General features: G+C 38.0%; 3 protein-coding genes across 4 annotated transcripts in view; all 3 read right to left on the bottom strand.

Annotated features, from left to right (window-relative positions):
- LOC134812255 (sorting nexin-12-like) overlaps nt 1–21,509 on the bottom strand; it is a 73,769-nt gene that overhangs the window by 24,852 nt on the left and 27,408 nt on the right. The window lies entirely within an intron of this gene.
- Nucleotides 7,550–21,509, bottom strand: part of LOC134812246 (uncharacterized) — a 34,270-nt gene continuing 20,310 nt past the window's right edge. For both annotated transcript variants that reach the window (XM_063819519.1, XM_063819520.1), the window contains 2 exons: nt 8,891–8,982; nt 7,550–8,434 (listed from right to left, as the gene is read on the bottom strand). In XM_063819519.1, the coding sequence (XP_063675589.1) occupies nt 8,282–8,434; nt 8,891–8,982 (245 nt within the window). In that variant the 3' untranslated portion in view covers nt 7,550–8,281. The remainder of the gene's footprint in view (nt 8,435–8,890; nt 8,983–21,509) is intronic.
- LOC134812239 (uncharacterized) lies at nt 9,309–11,561 on the bottom strand. The gene has a single exon (XM_063819506.1). It carries the CDS (start codon nt 11,536–11,538, stop codon nt 9,688–9,690), a length of 1,851 nt encoding a protein of 616 aa, XP_063675576.1. The 5' UTR covers nt 11,539–11,561; the 3' UTR covers nt 9,309–9,687.

Raw genomic sequence — 21,509 nt, 5'->3', positions numbered from 1 at the left:
ACTTTTTAGGTGATAATCTTGATACACTAGATGCTTTTGATACTGGTTCTGAATAATCTTCGTCTCCCTCCATTTTAGGATCCATGATTCCTGGCTCCACATAAGTCCCTTTCTTTATTTTCCTTTGCTTAGATGGAGCTTTATTTGGTGGTGTATCATCAAATCTGAGGGCAACTTTCTTTTTCTTTGCCTTTGATGGCTTTGGCTTTTCAGGAATGGTTCCTTCAGTGCTTGAATCCGATTCGTAATCTAAACTCATGACTACATCATTAAACCCTTGAACTGAATCAGATGCTGCCAATTTTGTGTAGTCTTTAATTTCATCCCGAGACTTCTTTTCTTTCTTTGAACTCAATGGGCTCTCACAGCTACCTTTTTCAAGCACTTCACAACACAGTGAGTAAATCGATCCAATAAGAGGATTCATCAGCAAAAAAGTAACAGCAATAATGACCCATTTATAATGACCTCGAGAATATTTCTTCCAAACTGAATAGATATCAAATCCTATTGCAACCATAGCTAGCAACCTGAACACAATAGCTTTTTTTCTCTCCCACAGAAATGAATATAGCCTGCTTTTAAAAGATTCCTCGTCAATTGCTAAAGCAGTTGGTTCGGTGGTAGTCCCTTCATCAGGTATAACAACAACATCAAGTTCTATATCAGCCATAAGATCTGAAAGTACATAGGCTAGTGTTGGAAAATACATTTGATCTTATCGAATCAATTTATTGAAAAATATAGGTAATACAGTAGACATTGAATCTGGTTAGGATCTGATGCAAAACTGTTCAGTAACTTTATAATGTTTGGGCAAGCGAAATATTATGAACCATCGTCAAATTTTCTTATAAATCATACAATCGGCATGATACAGTATAGTACTGTCGAGAGTACTCAACTTGGAAGTGGGTGTTGAGAATCCTCAACTATACTAAAGATAATGATGTTCAGAAGATGAGGCAGTAGAGTGAGTAGTAGAGGCTGAAGGAGAATAAATGTCACAAAGAGATGAGCACTATAATAATCATCTTTACAGTGGAGTTCCCACCTACGAGTGAAAACTGAGAGGTGGCGCTAGGTGGGAACTCCACTGTTATGATAGTTTACCAATGGCAATTTAACACATAGTTTTAATTGTAAACGGTACAAAGCACATCAAGCGCATCCCACTACAGGTAATTTATATGATTTGCTCGTCCAGGACACCTTGCAATTTGAACTATCAACTGTCATGATACTGCTTGGCTCAGATCGTATACGTGAAAAAAAAAGAAAAAAAAAAAGAAAAAAGGGGGGACCCCCAACCCCCCAGTGGCAAATAGTCAGGCGTCCAGGAATTTAACACCTAGTCAAGATTGGTTGATAACCGGTAAAAAAAGATTCTCGCGGAAAATATTTTCAAATTAATTTAAAATTAAATGAAAATTGGTCGCTCTCCGGGTTACGCGTTATTACGCCGCGCAAATCTTATAACCGACTTGAAGTTCGAATCGAGCGCATACCGAGATTGCTTGACTATTTTTTACGCATTCAGGCACCAAAAAACGCGCAGAAAACGCGCGCTATCCATTCCTGCTTCCTCGATCTTCCCGGAAGATGGCTATTTTTACTATATATATTACACCATGGCTATAAAAAAATAGTCATGTAAAATAGTCATGTAAAATAGTCATGCAAAGTTTCAGGGATACGCTAAAATATCGAGCCAAGCTTAAATAATTGACAATCTTGGAATCCTCCCAATCAATTACGGCTTAAGACGAAGTCATAAAAAAATAGCTACCAGCTATATTGTTAATTGGAAACTTACTTCAAACAAATCTTGAATTTGATATCACGTGACTTACGCTTACTTACCGCAGGAATGTACGTTGTATCCAATATCCATTTTATGATATTGAAGCATTCGCTAACCAAACGTGTAAAGAGACAAATTACCAGCTTCCTAATATGGTAATGTCATAATCAAGCGGTACTGGGCATGCTCAGCCTGTCATTTCGACTAATCTACTAACCTGGATTATGGCCATGGGTATCTCAGGCTATTATGATATCGTGTCCAGGTGATAAGGAGACCGAGAAGAAGAAATTCATTAAAAGATCGAAGGCATAGCAGAATTAGGAGGCATCTAGAATTAGCAGAAACCGCGCGTATATATATATAAATATTACTGCGCTGAGTAGGACCTAGTGGCGTGACTGGTAGGCACGTTTGCCCATTAGTTATTATTATTAATTAAAATTGAAATTTAAAAACACCACTATTAAGCGTACACTTTTACTCAGCAGTGTCACTACAACTAGTTTACAAAAATACTTTTAAAACTATATATCAAAAGCAAAATAAAGTTCTATGTATAAATTCGTTCATAAAACTTCCAAAAAGCTAATATAATTTAGATAAGTCAAAGAGAGGGTTAAAATTATTAATAAAACATTTTTGCTACCTCAGTGTCAGATAAAGTAAACAAATAAGTCTTCAGTGCGGACTTAAACGCCTCAACAGAATAACATTGTTTAACTGAGTCTGGTAGTGCATTAAAAACTCGTGGACCAACCACACTAAAACTACGATCACCAAAACCCTTGGTTGAACGATAAGGGACTATGAGCCTAACAGTGTGTCCATGGTGAGCATACTTAAACATATCTTGAAGGTACAGTGGCGCTATTCCATTAATAGCCTTAAAAGATAGGAGACATATTTTAAAAATCACTCTTTTAGGTATATTAAGCCAGTGCAATTTATCAAGATCGTCGCCTAGGTGATCAAATTTATATTTTCCAGTTACTGCTTTTGCACAGGCATTTTGAATAAGCTGTAGTTGATGTATGAGGTACTTGGAGATGCCGTAAAACATGGCGTTACAGTAGTCCAAACAAGAAACAACGAGGCTATTAACAATTGTCTTAAGCTGTTTTGTAGTCAGCAGAAACCGTATCTTAGTGAGGTTGCGTAGTGTTAGGAAACATTTCTTCTTCAACTCAACAACATGGTTGCTCATAGTAAGCCCAGAGTCCATATGTATCCCAAGATTCTTAACTGTGCTCACAAATCGAATAGTTGTGTCACTCCCAAAATTCACTCCCTTTATATTGATCTCTCGTAGGACGGACATAGGACCAAAAACGATTATCTGTGTTTTACTGTCATTCATTGCTAGAAAGTATTTTTTCATCCAAGCTCTAATAGATGCAAAGCATCCCCTGAGCTTAGAGAGTAACGTTTCGCACTGGTTGATGGGTTTAAATCTCTTTAAGATCTGGTGGTCATCTGCATACCCATAAATTGTGAAGTCCATTCCTTGTACAAATCTATAGATGGATCTGATATAAAGGTTAAACAGAACAGGTCCCAGAACTGAGCCCTGAGGAACACCAAACTTAATAACTATTTCTTCAGAGAGAGTAGAACCAAGTCGAATTCTCTGAGCACGACCTTTTAGAAAGCTAGTAAACCATTTTAACACAGTGCCCCTTAGTCCTATCTCCTTCATGAGAATGTTCAGTAAGACATCATGGTCTACAGTATCAAACGCCGCCGATAGATTAGTGGAAGATTGCACGTTCGAAACCCGTCGGAGGTAATTATTCTCCCACATTTTTTTGGCATTTATGAAGAACTCCATACCCGTAGTATATTCCATGGTAATAGAAGAGCTTTAAAGTTTTTCAAATTGTTGCTATAATTGATTTAAATAAAAATTTGTTGTTTTCTTGAAAAAATTTGTTGTTTTCTTGAACTAATATTTAGGAGTGAACTGGGTTAAGCTTAAACAATCTATTACGACTTAAGAAGAAGTCATAAATAAGTAGCTACCAGCTTGTCAATGTGCAATGGGACAACACACGTCAATTAGAACAAGAGCTCACCTGTGACCAGTCGGCTGCGAAGCGGCCGAAAAATATATAGTCTTTTTTTTTCCCCAAACTCCATTCCTAGTCATATTTAAAATTTATTCCACTGGGCCCAACCCATGTAGCTGATACACCTCACAGCAAGTATACCAAAGTGGCTCTTGCTTGTGAAGGGTGTATCAACTACCCGCCGAGGCGGTGGGTTGGGAGTCCCCCCTGGGATCATTTCGTACGTAAAATTTTACACATTATAAAAGCTACAATAAATTATCTATAAAATTTACATAAACAAACTTAAGAGAGCTCAAAGCTCGTCTTTTGAGGAATGAGATTGAAGGATACGTCATCCAGTCCAAGGTGCTGGGCTTTTTGTCTTCCTCTGATTCCCCTGAGTGCTATGAGTGTGCTTCGTAGCAGATCAAACCTGAATCGTGTTCTGATGTGATTTTTGACCTGGCTCTTAGCTTCTTTATTGTGGTCAGCTATCCTTTCAGAAATACGATCTACAAACACAGTGCAGAGTGGGCCCATACCTCCGGATGTTGTAAAGACTAGTGGGACAAAGGACCCTTTCTCTGACTGAAGTACTCTCTCCTCATATAGATCTTTCTTCTCTTTCTCATGCGCACTGTAGATTTTATCTAGTGGCTTAAATGTATTGAGTCGCAATTAGGATGAGTGACCCTGATGTCAAAGAATGTTCTTTCGAATGGTGCATACAGTCCAACAGCTGCTACGTCCAGACGGGCTTCATCCTGGGTGTTGGTCTTCCTGGAGAATGAAGTTGGTTGGACAAGTAGGAGTGCAGGTTCTATCCTTACATCCTTACACTTTGCTTCTTGAAGGAAGAAAGCTGCAGTGTCTCTAATGGCATTGTGGCACATGCAAACGTATCCACCTAATTTACAATCAAGGGAGTGGTAGACACTGTTTGCATGTCCGCAAGCACATTTAGAGGGCATTCCTTGGATCTTCCATCCATAGCGTAGGCGTATGCTGTCTTGGAACTCTTGCTTGTTTAGAACATAGTTGAGGTCCTTTAGAGGTAATGCTGAAAGCCATGTTGATGGTCCCTTCTCTCTTGCTTGGTTTAAGTGGTTCTTAAGAAGATGATCTGACCCATTATAAAGCATCTTGAACGTGTGGTGTTTTATTTCACCCATATTATAAGTTTTTGTTTTTGTTTGCTGTCGCCTGTGAAGTGTGACAAATTACATACATAAGGCCCTGTGTGTAATGCAATCGGTAGTTTGGAGGGAGCTTGGGCCGGCCCCAAGTCCCCCACCCTCTCCTCCCTTGTCATACGTTGTATGACCCGCCGCGCACGAGTGCGCGGTTCCCCCTGTATCGTCGAAACTCTACTATAGTGAAGCGACAGTGGGGGTCACCACGTGATACAACTCCTCCCCAGTCCGTCGATTGGACACAACAACAAAACTGCCAGCCACCTCCCACGAGCCGGTTCTGAAAGTAGCCAAATGACAATCAACAAACTGGCTCTAAATTTAGATCTAAATCTGCTATCTTAACTGCACTACCATTTTAATTTTGACGGATGTTACTCGTCTAAATTTCTTCAAAGTAGCGCGCGCCGCTTTCTTCTCGAAATGGCCCGATGGCAAGTGCTACGAAATAGCGCGCGCCGGGCCAGACCATTAACAATGGTCAACTTTAATTGCATCCCTCTTTCTCCTCGAAGACCGATAATTGTTCAAGTTCTCAATAATTCATATTTTATTCTTTTCCTGATAAATGTCATCGCCTTATTTGCATTGTATCTTTGACCTGATTTTCTAAATAGTTCATCAGCTAACTTTTAAAAAAAGCATTAGCTAGCTTTAACGGGTGATACTCGTAAAATATCTGTTCCATATATTGGACTGTCGACGAGTCCAACTCGGCGCGCGTCTTCATGTTAGGTTGTAAACATACAAAGCTAGCTTAGATAATATTTTGCTATAAAATATCGTGTCAAGACTTTGTAGCGCGATGCACTACTGGGTCGCGCGCGCATCAAATAATGCTTCTCGCAACCACGTATGCAGATCGGCGAGATGCGAAGGATTGACATCGTGAATCAAGTCAAGACTGAAAATCTGTTTTTGTTTTGCGTCAAATTTCTCTCTCTTCGTTTTAACACTAACAGTACTGCACCCCTTGTACTTGTAACTTGATGCCCGACCATATAGCCAAGGCTCAGACGGCCTACACTGAAATTTCCGATATATTGGATAGTTTCCCGACTATAAATAAAAGCAACAGATCAAAGGAAGACAGTCAAAAGGCGTTTGATAATTCAAAGCTGAAGATTTTCAACCTCATGAAGTCAAGCATTCTGCCTGTTATCACTGATAAGGGTGCTACATCATACACTTACATTGTAAAGGAGAATTTGCGAGTATCGGCTGAGATCAAAGATTTGCAGCTCATAATCATATGCACATTTCATGTCTAATAACCCATTGATTGCTAAATACCGAGGAATCAATGTTTCTTGATTGTTAAATTCAGAACTACATGTTAACGTCCTAAAAATAATTAATCATTAAATGTTCCGGATAGGAACATTTTTCTTTTTGATAATATTGTGCGAACTGCAATAGCGTAGAGTGCAGTTGGGTTTCAAGTTTTGTCGAGATGGCCATGTGGCCATAATCCTATTATTATTATTATTAAGACTATTCACAAGGAGACTAATGTGCAAAGAAACTGCTGCTAACTGCTGGAAATGGCGCGCAAGCGACAGCAGCCGTTTTTTCTACTTTGCACTTTAAACTCCGGCTCTGTGTATTGTTGGCTGTGTCATGTCATATGTGAAGGTACGTTAAATTACGTACGTACGTCGGCTATACTAGCTGGCATGGCGCGCAATTTATGATTTAGCGCCGCCTTGTCTATAAATTTTCAAATCGGTCCCCGCGCGTGCAGACAACTGGTTGCTGAATGTAAACAGTTTCTAACATGACGTACACAACGGTATATTAAATGTAGATGATCATTGATCATGATACATATACACAAAGGCACTTAAAGAAGCTTGTAAAAACAATATACAATGTCGATAACAAGGAATTATTAAACTCTTCTGTCAACGTAAAATTTACTGCTGAAATTGATATACTGAATACCGATCATTAAATATGGTGGTAGGAAGTAAAAATAGCAGCCGTATTCTTGGATAGTTATTGTCAGAGCAAGGATCATAAATTACAGGACGGCACTCAGCCTGTCACTCCGCCATTTCTTAGATCATGTTTTCAAACAATAATAGCCTGAGGTCCCCTTACTGGGCGGCGCTCAGCCTGTCATTTATGAACTTAATAGCTTGGAGTCCCCAGGTAAGGGTCCCCAGGTAAGGATCACAGACGCTCGCGCAGTACATTTTGGGATATACTTTTGTATATTTATTGCATGCCTGCAATGTTTAATAAACTTTGTTTTATATTGTATTGCGAGAAATAATCATTAGATTGAGTATTGTGCAAGCTAACTATCACATAATTCATCAAAGTTGTCAGCTCAATAACAAGTTAAGTTCTTCTGTAAAAATGTGCCTTTCTTGCTTTCCGATCACCAAACATTTATATAAATCATATAAATGTTTGAATTAATCTGCAGTTTTAATTCTATGAAATCCAGGATGGCCATGGGTACTAGCTTTTAGACAAATTCAAAGTACAGATATCATGTATCAATTTGGTATTAACAAATTAACTATTCGGATAGATACAATAATAACTAATATTAATGCAAAATCTCATTACATTGACAAAAGATGAAAACTGCCCTTTTTCAATATTATGTCAACTGTCAACTTTAAACTCACTATAATTGAAAGTGTACATGAAACTGAATAAATGAATCAATCAAAATCTCAGTCGTACAAGTCAATGGTAGAACGAGTGAAATTAAAATTAAACGGAGGAATAATTGTTTAATTATATGTTGCATTTTTGCTGCCGTTCTGCTTCCGACATCGACTGGTACGATCATAATTTGCAATATATTAAAGTCTGATTACAGAGATACTATAAAAAAGCTACAAAAAATGAAAGCGGTAAATACAGTACACAATCTAAAACCTTAACACTTAAAGACAATAGCATACTATTTACAGTAAATATTAACATAAGTAACTTCCGTGTGCTCTGGAAAATATCATAATACTATGTTATCTACAATAATCAACTAAACATTCATAATATATTAACATACTATACAACTACAATAATTATAACTATACTAGATCTGGAAACTGGCGGGGAGATCGACCAGAGATCAGTTTTGACACGTGACAGTGATTCTGGGTTGGAATTGAACAATGCTTGAAGCTTATTTGTTAATCACTATCACATGTCAGAAAAAAATTTGGTCCACTTCCACCAGCATCGATATCTATATAATGTTAACAAAAACATCATGACATGTTAGAGTAGGCGTGTGTCACATTATAAGGGTTAGGAGCAACTCTCAAGTCATCGGAAAAGCAGCAGAAGGTATAATTGTAGCCTTGGTATGTGACCCACTTGTCGTCGGACGCCCCCTTTAAGTGATGTCCGTGACATCGTAACTGAAATAGTTAGTCAATTAGTAATCAATTAGATTAGTAATCAATTAGAAGCTCTATTTGACGTTAAGCACTTGCAAAATGAGCAATCAGTACCACTGAATTTACCCCGCTTACATATTATTACAGTAAACACTAGAATAATTCCTCCAAATTGATAAGATAATATCACTGCAGCCAGGTTATTAGAAGGGTGATCCGTGAAACTGTACATGTAATTCAAGAAGCGGCCCAGACACATTCCGTAAACCTAATTAGAAGTTCTAAACAGGGCATCGTGCCAGCAACAGCGGAGTTCTCGAAAAGAGTTTGAAGCCTTATATAATGTATATTGTACAATATAATTCGAACAATTGGAACAAATCAAATTGGCGGGCAAACGATCCGTTTCATGATATGTATAAAACAATACCAATCACCAGTCCAATATATGTATAATAGATCTGCAAGCCAACTTACCCTGTTTCCACTGCAAGGTTCTGTTTTAGTAACTATTCCCTCGTGATACCTCCCACCACCTGTTCTCACCCCTTCCTGGCCACAGTACTGACCTGTAATTAGTTATTTATATAATACGGGTAATATCTTGGGTCGTCGGGAACCAGATTGTGGCTTTCTAGGTTACGGAGGTAAACAACACTTAAGAACTAAGTTGATGAACCACTTCCAATCAATAAAACTCTTCCATTTTCGATATATTTACGCTCTATTTAATTTCACTCTCTTTGAATTAAAAATATTAAATATTATGGAGTATAATAAATTGTCCATTTGTGCCTCAAACACAGTTATTCACGTTTAGAATCAAATTCTCCGCTTGCAGGATGCGGACAATATGCTAATTTTGTAAGAATACAATTCAAACAGATTATGATATTGTAGGAAAGTGCTCGAAGCATCGGCAATTCTTATAAATAAAGTAGTTATCACAAAAATCAAAGCAAGTTACGGTATATCACTACAATTTTACAATTTAATAAATTCATAATACACATTACAGCGCTACTACTGATTCCAATCAAATAAAAAGTATTGATTAGGTTATTTCCGGGGTTCCTAACGATTTATAACGATACAGGGAGTTTCTAGAATCATTAAATCTTGGATCAGTTAAATCAGGAATTTTGCACCTGGTATATTTCACTAGTGCAATAATAGTTTTAAATAAGAAGCTCGTAATACTATTATTATAAATTACAACCTTTGGCTCATTGAGAAATGTTTCAAATCAATCTACGCTAATATTTCCAATCAAATCATGTGCATTTTTTGCCCCGAATCTTATCACACTCATCCTTCATTGCAGGTATGAGACCGAATCTAAACGCTTTATCCAGCAACTGATTACTAGTCTCAACATTAGGATACTGTCTCCCGGCCCAAACTAGATAAAACTTAAACTCAGGCCAATCTATCATTCCATCGTTATCCATATCAAGTGCCTTTAATCCCAGCTGACTGTCCGCACACCGATAACACCCAAAGTAAGGAGCCATGAACCCGATGTAGAAGTGGTCGAAAGTAAGATGGTTGTCAGCCACTCCTTCTCTCCCATCCCACTTGTCCCATTCCTCCTTTATCTCCTCTATGAGATTGTCAATGTGAGGCCCGTTATCGTTGGACTTCTCAATAGCTGCAGCCATAGCTGGGGTCAGCTTACCTCCCGACTGATCAAACAACATCGCTAAACCAACTTCACTGTTGTACTCCTCCCGTCGACCTTCTTTCGCATTTTCTAAAATTTGTGTTCTCATCAAATCGCCCAGTTCTTCCGTAAACTGAGGGTCATCTTCAAACAGCTCTTTCATCTTCAGGATTATCATTTCACCTGATGCCATGGTTGTGATCCTCACAACTCGTTTCACCCCCAGGAATTCTGCCATGTCGAACCCTTCACATATAGTGGGATCATCATCCATCGCTGCAAAGACACCCCCAAACAGCATGTCCAGCGCTCTGTCTCCGTAGATAGGCTTCCTCGGATCAGGGCTGTCACCACTCGCTATCTCGGTCACCTTTATAGCTGCTTCTCTGAGATACTTGCAATTGAATTGTTTCTGAACTGCTTGGTTACCCAGCCTGATCATGTTCATGAGCGTGGTACAAGAATCAGCATGTCCCAGTGCTGCTCCCTCAGTGCACACCCCACACCACACCCCTGTAGCTCCACTAGCGAGACACTCTAGGTTGGTAGCGTGCATCATACCCCACTGTTCATGAACGTGGAATATGAACTGTCCGTCCTGCCATCCACATCTGTCCATTTCGTTTCGCACTGCTTTGGTCCAGGCAGCTAAGTGATCCATTAAGGTTTTACCCATGTCTTCGTAAGCAATACCAGTTACCCTCTCATTTGCAGGTAGGGTAGCTAGGTAGTTCAACACATGCCAGATTCTGTCAGGTCTATGAGTCATTGTGTTGCTGAAATCTCTGAAATTCACAAATATCATGGAGTCTGGTGATAAATTGGCCCGGATCCAATCAATTTTCTCTTTGATGAATTTGCAGACTTCGTTCATGTTAAATTTTGTGTAGTCAATTTTGTGGTACATAAGGTCAAACTCGATCATGACGTTGTTTATTCCATATTTTTTACATTTTTGAAGACCAATCGGAATGTCTGGCAGTGGCACCCAATCTACAACTTTATCCCACATCTCAGAGAAAGCAAATGCTCCCGAGAGGTCTTCTTTGGCTGCGATGAGCTCTTCGAGGAAGAGGTCACCAATTCTAGTCTCAGCTGAAAAACTTTCGATGATGTAGTATTTGAACCCGCATTTCTTGATTTCCTCAAAGATAGCTCGTTTACTTTCCACTGTGTGTGCTCTAACCGACGCTACAGTAGTTTCTCTCAGCGAATTGTCCAGAACAAAGATCTCCATGTATTTCAATCTATCAAGCTTCTTATTTCTCTCATCAATCAGACCCTTTACTTCGGAGACGAAACCTTCCATACTAGGAACAGCACTTGAGCCATCCGTCTCCACATTTCCGTTTGTCTCCACATGTCCGTCTATCTTGGGGCTGATTGGGTATTCGGGGACAAAAGAGTTCTTGCTTTGAAGGCAGGGCGTTTTTCGCTTAAATAGATCAGAGAAGAATCCCATATAAAACTTTATCTGGAATAGTAAAAACTGAAGGATATTTAATAAATATATTGGAAGATGAAGTAAAACTCAATGGAAGAAAACATAAATACGTCGACTGGCGAGGGACAAAGGTATGGAAAAGAACACTGAAAAATGAGAAAGAATATGAAAAGAAACAGATATATTGTGATACAATGTTTGTTTGCTAGAAGTCAACAGCAACACTGCAATGATATGCGGTCAACGCATGTATGTAATATAATATCCAGTGTATCTACTTAAATAAAGAAACTGTCATACAATAAGAATCAAGCAATTATTAGGTTTGTCAAGCAGGAGAGGAACGAGTAATTTTTGATGGAATTATTAGCTTCCAGGATATCATGGGAGTGGCCAGCAGTAACGAATAAATGGCCAAAATTGTACAATTTAACATTAATCGTCAATAACTAATCATTAATCATTAATCATTATAAAAATCATAATTGAAACTCCCAAAGCCTAAATCTTAAACAAGAAGGTCAGCAAAGTAGTTTATGAATTCTCAGGAACCACAAAACCGATCAAAATGCCGTTCCAACATTCTTTGCACGTGCACATTACAACACCAATGCTGTGCAACCTTTTGGTTTTTACCTAACTTCCTATTACTCATCAAATGTGCACGTGGGTTGTCGTACAGACAGACATACATACAGAGAGAATCTTAAGAATAATATTAAATATACTAGAAATCCCGTGGTTACAGGGAGGGACGTAATAGTATTCTTTGGTTGTCAGTTTTTATCGCATCAAAAAATATCTATCACAACCGAAGATACAGCCCATTAAATGTTAAAATGTAGTTCGCACGTAATATGACAACAAAATCGATCAAAATGTCGTTCGCAAATCGTTGCAAAGGCCACGGGCATGTGCGAGTTCAACACTGTTACCTGTACCATGGTTACTATGTAACTTGATCCTATTTCTCATCAATCTCATCATGAATCTCAATAGGCATGTAAAAACAACTTATAGACTTAATGCTTTCGTTTAAAATTGAAATGTAACAAAATTATTAACAAAAATAAAATGAATAACAAAATAAATAACAAAAATGATAACAAAATGAATAACAAATTGGTTTCGTGAGCTCATGTTAAACAGGCAAGAAAAATAAAAACGTGGCCCATCCATTATTTAGGTTCCGTTCATCTACTGTAAGTGAAATGTGTCAAAAAATGAAAAAGAAATGAGGTCAAAATTTTAGACAAATGAATTCCACGCACTCAGTCCAAATACGATAAAAGAACTGTAAAATACTTTATTAAGAGCTCTCGAAAAGCAAACCACTGAGTACTGACGATCTTCGATCTGAGGCTGATTTTAAATAAGCAACTGAGGGACGGCAGCGACAAGTGGGACTGAAGACATACTACCTATATCTCCAAACAACCAAGCCCTGCATCTACCAGCTACCTCTGCCCGCATGATATTATTGGGCTGGTAAGGGTTCTTGGATCCTGATAACCCCGATACAAGGAGCAGTAGGGCAAAATTAGCTACTTTCACTAACAGGGGATGTTCCCGTGTTATACAAGTATTACTGGCCAAACTATCATCTTTCCCTCATTTTTCTCCTAAAATAAATTAATAATTTAATTACCAAAAATCATACGTCCATAAAGTTATACGTTCATAAAGCTACGATAAACAAAAATAATTACAAAAGAACAACTTCAAACACGACAGCAGGGAATTCCAACAAAACACAGCACACAAAACTAGTGTAAACTAACAACCACAGTCACCTTCCCAGTTCCAGTACTACACCGTAACACCGCTACACGTCATGCATCACAATGTAGAACAGAATTCAATTTATTATCTTTTTTAAAAGACTATCAAATAAATGCAAAAATGAGCCTTCATTTGAAAAAAATGAACACGAATATTTTTCGATTTGACAAATTCCTCGAACCAGTGGTGGTAGTAAGTCATACCGGAAAGAGTTATTTCAATTGGGCACTCAGTGACTGAGCTATTAAGGCTAACGTTTGCACATTGACTTTTGGCCCACCCTGTTGTTTCCATAAAAACTCGTATTGCGAAGGGGAGGCCTGCCTTCCGAGATCGCATTACCAAGGGGAACCCTCGAGTCCAAAATCGTATATCGAAGCTGGACACTGTCCGAGGAAGTGTGGGACAGACTTTTCTTCGTCGCCGCACATAGGACTGGTATCTAGTGTTAGATTTGCAGATGGTATGAAGGTGCTTATTGAGACCACAGTGTACACTGTCCTGAGATCAGGTGCACTACAGTTCTCTAGTTTTATCTGTTGTTTTTTAATGTGGCGATGAGGTTTTTAATGATGGTGGCATGTTTGGTGCCCAATGTCATATTGGACATTGGTGTGTCTTGATCTTAAGTTTCGGGATGATTTTAGTATCTGAATACTCATATTTATAGATATAAGTATTCAGATACTAAATAAATAACTAGACGACGTTTTGATTACATTTCCAAATTTTAATTTAAAGTTTTCAAATTTTAGTAAATTGTCGAGAGCGTAGCCCATAGAAATGAAATTATTTCAATAAATAAAGATCTGATGACCCTGAAGGCTGAAACAATGACTCGCCCCACATAATATCACTATTGCAGTCATTTTGCTTATCCTATGGGGCTCCCGGCTCATGGGTGTCTTTTTGACGGTAGTTACGAGTTTTTCAAGTGCGGTCCTTAGTTACCTGTAGAAAATTTACTCTAACGTTTTTCCGAATCAGATCCAGATATAAAACTCTTTGATGTAGTTCCTGAGACTATCATGGACAACACATTCCTTAAGAAAACTGCTTGTCGCAAATTTGTTTCCAGATGGTTCTGTATTAAATTTAATTATCACTAATAATGGAATGTAATAAATTGTCCATTTGTGCCTCAAAAACAGTTATTCACGTTTAGAATCAAATTCTCCGCTTGCAGGATGCGGACAATATGGTAATTTTGTAAGAATACAATTCAAACAGATTATGATATTGTAGGAAAGTGCTCGAAGCATCAGCAATTCTTATAAATACAGTAGTTATCACAAAAATCAAAGCAAGTTACGGTATATCACTACAATATTACAATAAATACATAATACAGATTACAGCGCTACTACTTAGCTACTTTTTACAATCCGGCTACACTGATGCGCAATCTCAGGAGTAATCTGCCTTAAAATCAAATAAACAGTATTGATTAGGTTGTTTCTGGGGTTCCTAACGATTTAGGGGGGGGGGGGGGGGGGGCCAAGTGGATATTTGTAGATATTTGTACATTAATGTAGAATGGATAATCCACGAAAAAAGTGGATGACATTCTACAAATTTATACATTTATCTCCAAAAATTCAGTAGAAATTCTGGGCACATATTTGAGATATACATTTTTTGTAGATAAATGTAGATACTTGTAGATTATTGTAATGGATAATTCACGAAAAAAGTGGATGACATTATCCAAATATCTACAAATATCCACTTGGCTCCCCACCTAGATATTTAAATTTACACTTCTAATTTGGCCAAATGGCAAATTCTACATTTTCTTCAACATATTTTCACAAATATTCATCAGATGATGGGCCCAAAATCTTCGCTTCGTGAAAAGATTGAGAATGAAATTGGCAGACCGATCCTGGAAAATTATTGCACGAAAAGAGATGGTCCGATAATGATGCCCCCGATACCAGATTCAACATTTATAGATAAGCTTCCGGATGGTAGTGCTATAGAGCTCACAGGAGCTAATCAGTTGGATGTCAATGCAAAGGAGAAGATAAATCAGGACGCATATGTAGCCGAAGTAAAAGTATATCGATATCTTGAGGAGATGAAGAGAGACTATGTTGTAATTCATCAATTAAGATATACACATGAGCAATATTCTGCTTTCCTTCCAAACCACCAGTGTAAAAAGAAGAAGAGGGATGACGAAGGAGAATGTGATTTCGTGGTGGTAGGTTATCAGTTTGTTGCGGTGCTAGAAGTTAAATCGTTTCCGGGCACAGCAGAAGACACTTTTAAGTTTAAGGCTTGCTACGATAGCGCACGGAAACAAAGGAAAAGAACGAGTGATCTAGTTAAGTCCATAGAGCCCTCAATGATGGTATACGAGTTCACAGTATTTCCTAATATTTCGATAGAAGAGGTGGAAGAACAGTATCTATGTAATGAAACATTATTGTTTAGCGAAGATCTTGATAACTTTAAACATATCATCAGCTGCTGTGAAACATTTGCTTCACTACCAGTAATTGGGACGGTTGCGAAATCTGCGAGAGATAAATTGTGTTGCTGTCTTCTCGGACTGTGGTGTATCGACCAACAAAACAAATTTAAATTAGATATCTGTAGCTTGTCTTATTGCATCATTGATATAAGTGAGAAACTCAGAAAAGCATTGGTTACAAAAAAATTAATCGATGAAGAAGAGAAGAGGAGAAAAAAGAATAAGAAGAAGTATCCAGAAAATCGTGAAATGGTCGTTGCACCAGAACTCTTTAAAGAGCATCTAAAGATAAACTGTCTAACAAAACACCAGTTAGATGTATTCAATAGTAAAGAGAGATTCCTGTGGGTGGAGGGCCCCGCTGGAACAGGAAAAACTATTGTAATGTTAGGAAAAATAATAGACCTGGCTCTCAACACACCACCTGAGAAGAGGATTCTTTTAATGATAGCAGCACATTTTAAAACACCGATAGTGCTTCAATATATGGAATTACTAAACAACATCAGTGTCGACATAAAGTGTGAGATGATAGTCTAGGTAAACTATAGGTAAAAATATAATATTAATCATAAGCTAAAATGTACTAACCTTTGTATTCTAAATGGGGAAAAAGAAGAAACATTGTCAGTCAGTCGAGAAAATTGTCTGTCAGTGTATAACTTCGAAGAGGATGATACTAATGTAACTGATCAGTTGAACGAAGGGTACAGATCATTATCACAACAAATGTCTAAATGTAAGAGTAAAATCGTATTACTGGTCTTTAGTAAATGCTCATCTAAAAGTGTTGACAATTTTCTAACGAATTTTGATAGTATTTTTGTTGACGACTGTCAGGTGATTGTTGATAAAATTGAATGTAAAATTAGTAGCCTGAATAACGGTATCATATCATATCAAAGCTACTACCTATCCTGAAGAACAGTGATAAAAGCGATAGAATTGTTTGGATATTTTGTGATGAAGCGCAATCTATTCTTGACAAGTTTGTTCATCTACTCTTACCTTTTTAAAAAATGTGTATCGCTAACATGGACAATTTAAAGGGATACTTCGTAAACTCAAAATTAAAGCTTTCAATTAATCTGAGAAACACATACGAGATTTCTACCGTGTTGTCTGTAATCAGAAGACACCACGAGGGAATAGATTATACAGGGTGTGCAACAGGGTCAGCAGATTGGCCACAACAAGTGGGTGGCCACTATCTACGTGGAACGAAACCTGTCATCCACCTACTGAAAGATGATGAACCAGCTTCTTGGGAGGGCATTCTGACCAAAGAGATAGAGAAGTTAAAAGGACCTGGTAGTCGTCTTAAAAACAAAGAAATTGCAGTACTAATAAATGCTGATAATGAGGATAACTTATTGTGTGCAGCACGTACTGTTCGCACATCAACAGAGAGATGGGATAATACAGACGATAACATATCATTGCACAATAGTTTTCACAGTGTGTCAGCAGAGTGGCCAGCTGTTATCTCTATTATCTTCAGTGCAAATACCTTTACAGCTACACTACCTGATAACAGTACAAAGGGAATAAAGGTCAGTGTCAATATTCCTTGCCTCTACGTTGCAATCTCCAGAGCCAGAGTTTACTCAAGAGTGATCTTGTATAATTACACACGGAATATTTGTAAATATGCTGATAAACTTATTGATGAACTAAAACAGCGTGGTGACGTGTGTAGGATAATTGCACAATGATAAGAGTTAAGAAAACAAGTGGAGAAGAGATAAACAGCACAATAGTAGCAACATGTCAGTATGATGATTTGCTGTGATATTTAAGTTGTGCTGTATTGGTTAAATGCCTGAGACGGCCTCTATCTCGACACCTATTAGATTCTAGTCTTGCAATATAACGACATTCTACTGAATATTGTCATGAACTTGATAAATAATTCAACTTTATTGAATAAAAGCGATTTTTGTTAAAACAATTTATTCAATTGGTTGCTAAGATAGCAAGTATGTTATCAGTAGGTTATTATATTGTATTTTGAAACTTAATATATGTACCTTTTTGCAAATAAAAGAGATTATCATTTTTAGTTATTCTCCTTTAAATCGAAGCATTTGTATTTTATCTTCTTTCTACAATCTACAAACCCCAATCCCCATCACAAGATTATAAATACAATTAAATTACATTAAAAGCTCGGAAGAGGCCAGCTTTCTGTTATAACAATAAAATAATGTACATGTAGGGGGGAGCCAAGTGGATATTTGTAGATATTTGTAGATTAATGTAGAATGGATAATCCACGAAAAAGGGGATGACATTCTACAAATTTATACATTTATCTCCAAAAATTCATTAGAATTTCTGGGCACATATTTGAGATTAAATTTTTTGTAGATAAATGTAGATATTTGTAGATTATTGTCAATGGATAATTCACGAAAATTCTACAAATTCTACAAATTTATACATTTATCTCCAAAAATTCAGTAGAATTTCTGGGCACATATTTGAGATATACATTTTTTGTAGATAAATGTAGATATTTGTAGATTATTGTAATGGATAATTCACGAAAAAAGTGGATGACATTATCCAAATATCTACAAATATCCACTTGGCCCCCCCCCCCCCCCCCCCGATTTAAAACGATACAGGAAGAGTTTCTATAATCATCAAATCTTGGATCAGTTAAATCAGGAATTTCGCACATTCTAATTTATTAGTGCAATAATAGTTTTAAATAAGAAGCTCGTAATATTATTATTATAAATTACAACCTTTGAGAAATGTTTCAAATCAATCTACGCTAACATTTTTAATCAAATCATGTGCATTTTTTGCCCCGAATCTTATCACACTCATCCTTCATTGCAGGTATGAGACCGAATCTAAACGCTTTATCCAGCAACTGATTACTAGTCTCAACATTAGGATACTGTCTCCCGGCCCAAACTAGATAAAACTTAAACTCAGGCCAATCTATCATTCCATCGTTATCCATATCAAGTGCCTTTAATCCCAGCTGACTGTCCGCACACCGATAACACCCAAAGTAAGGAGCCATGAACCCGATGTAGAAGTGGTCGAAAGTAAGCTGGTTGTCAGCGACTCCATCTCTCCCATCCCACTTGTCCCATTCCTCCTTTATCTCCTCTATGAGATTGTCAATATGAGGCCCGTTATCGTTGGACGTCTCAATAGCTGCAGCCATAGCTGGTGTCAGACTACCTCCCGACTGCTCGAACAACATCGCTAAACCAACTTGACTGTTGTACTCCTCCCGTCGACCTTCTTTCGCATTTTCTAAAATTTGTGTCCTCATCAAATCGCCCAGTTCTTCTGTAAACTGAGGGTCATCTTCAAACAGCTCTTTCATCTTCAGGATTATCATTTCACCTGATGCCATGGTTGTGATCCTCACAACTCGTTCCACCCCCAAGAATTCTGCCATGTCGAACCCTTCACATATAGTGGGATCATCATCCATCGCTGCAAAGACACCCCCAAACAGCATGTCCAGCGCTCTGTCCCCGTAGATAGGCTTCCTCGGATCAGGGCTGGCACCACTCGCTATCTCGGTCACCTTTATAGCTGCTTCTCTGAGATACTTGCAATTGAATTGTTTCTGAACTGCTTGGTTACCCAGCCTGATCATGTTCATGAGGGTGGTACAAGAATCAGCATGTCCCAGTGCTGCTCCCTCAGTGCACACCCCACACCACACCCCTGTAGCTCCACTAGCGAGACACTCTAGGTTGGTAGCGTGCATCATACCCCACTGTTCATGAACGTGGAATATGAACTGTCCGTCCTGCCATCCACATCTGTCCATTTCGTTTCGCACTGCTTTGGTCCAGGCAGCTAAGTGATCCATTAAGGTTTTACCCATGTCTTCGTAAGCAATGCCAGTTACCCTTTCATTTGCAGGAAGGCTAGCTAGGTAGTTCAACACATGCCAGATTCTGTCAGGTCTATGAGTCATTGTGTTGCTGAAATCTCTGAAATTCACAAATATCATGGAGTCTGGTGATAAATTGGCCCGGATCCAATCAATTTTCCCTTTGATGAATTTGCAGACTTCGTTCATGTTAAATTTTGTGTAGTCAATTTTGTGGTACATAAGGTCAAACTCGATCATGACGTTGTTTATTCCATATTTTTTACATTTTTGAAGACCAATCGGAATGTCTGGCAGTGGCACCCAATCTACAACTTTATCCCACATCTCAGAAAAAGCAAAGGCTCCCGAGAGGTCTTCTTTGGCTGCGATGAGCTCTTCGACGAAGAGGTCACCAATTCTAGTCTCAGCCGAAAAACATTCGATGATGTAGTATTTGAACCCGCATTTCTTGATTTCCTCAAAGATAGCTCGTTTACTTTCCACTGTATGTGCTCTAACCGACGCTACAGTAGTTTCTCTCAGCGAATTGTCCAGAACAAATATCTCCATGTATTTCAATCTATCAAGTTTCTTATTTCTCTCATCAATCAGACCCTTTACTTCGGAGACGAACCCTTCCATTGTAGGAGCAGAATTTGGGCCATCTGTCTCCACATGTCCGTTTGTCTCCCCATTTCCGTCTGTCTTGGGATTGCGTGGCTCTTCGGGGACAACAGAGTTCTTGCTTTGAGGGCAGGGCGATTTTCGCTTAAATAAATCAGAGAAGAATCCCATATAAAACTTGACCTGGAATAGTAAAAATTGAAGGATATTTATTGAAAGATAAAGTAAAACTCAATAGAAGAAAAAATAAATCCCGAATACGTTGACTGGCGAGCGACAAAGGTACAGAAATTATATACATATATATTAAGAACACTGAAAAATGAGAAAGAATATGAAACGGAACAGATATATTGTGATAGAATGTTTGTTTGCTAGAAGTCAAGAACAACACTACAATGTCCTGATCGCATGTATGTAATATAAGGTAGCAAGTATGATGAAACTGTTGCAGAAGCTGTACACCTCCACTTTCAAGTGTATCTACTTTAATAAAGAAACTGTCATGCAATAAGAATCAAGCAATTATTGGGTAATGGGTTTTTTAAGCAGGCAAGAAACGAATAATTATTGATGGAATTATCAGCGTTTAGGGGATCATGTCCGAGAAAAGGATTTTATGACTTCTCGAGAGCACGTACATACGTACTAACAAAGGTAAAATGGAACAGTGTATAATATGTGGTATACTAGTACATTAGCAATACGTGCTGAAAATGAGGAGTATGTCGACTTGGTAAATAAACAAAACATGTTTTGATTGAAGTAAAAGAAAACATGTTCATGGGAACTGCACACCCGTGCACTTACGAAAACATTCCTGTCGTTGTCCAGAATATTGGCTAGTCTGAAATTCATGGTAACGGGCCCTAACGGCCCTGTTAGCGTAACCAACTTAAACCACGCTGCTATAGTGGTAATTATGGTTGATATAAGATAGTTAGAAACTAGATCTAGAATAAATAGATAATACTGTATTGATTAGTTAATTAACATTAGTTCCGGCATGCTTCTCCAAGACAACAAACTGACAAACTCTGACCAAGTCTCACGAATACTCAAGAGCTGTCACGTGATAACACTGCCCGTGTGGGTACTGGCTAAATTCTCGCACAAAAAAAACTAAATTACTAAAAGCCAAAGTTAGAAATAGAGGTACCACACCTGTTCCAATACCATGTCTCTATCTTGGGATCAGGTAACATCCTAACCTTATTTTGAGACGCTTCACTTACATCTACACTCTAC

This window comes from Bolinopsis microptera, chromosome 3 (assembly GCF_026151205.1).
Source record: "Bolinopsis microptera isolate Bmic1 chromosome 3, MBARI_Bmic_1.0, whole genome shotgun sequence".
Taxonomy (NCBI): domain Eukaryota; kingdom Metazoa; phylum Ctenophora; class Tentaculata; order Lobata; family Bolinopsidae; genus Bolinopsis; species Bolinopsis microptera.
This window is presented reverse-complemented; position numbering and strand designations above follow the sequence as displayed.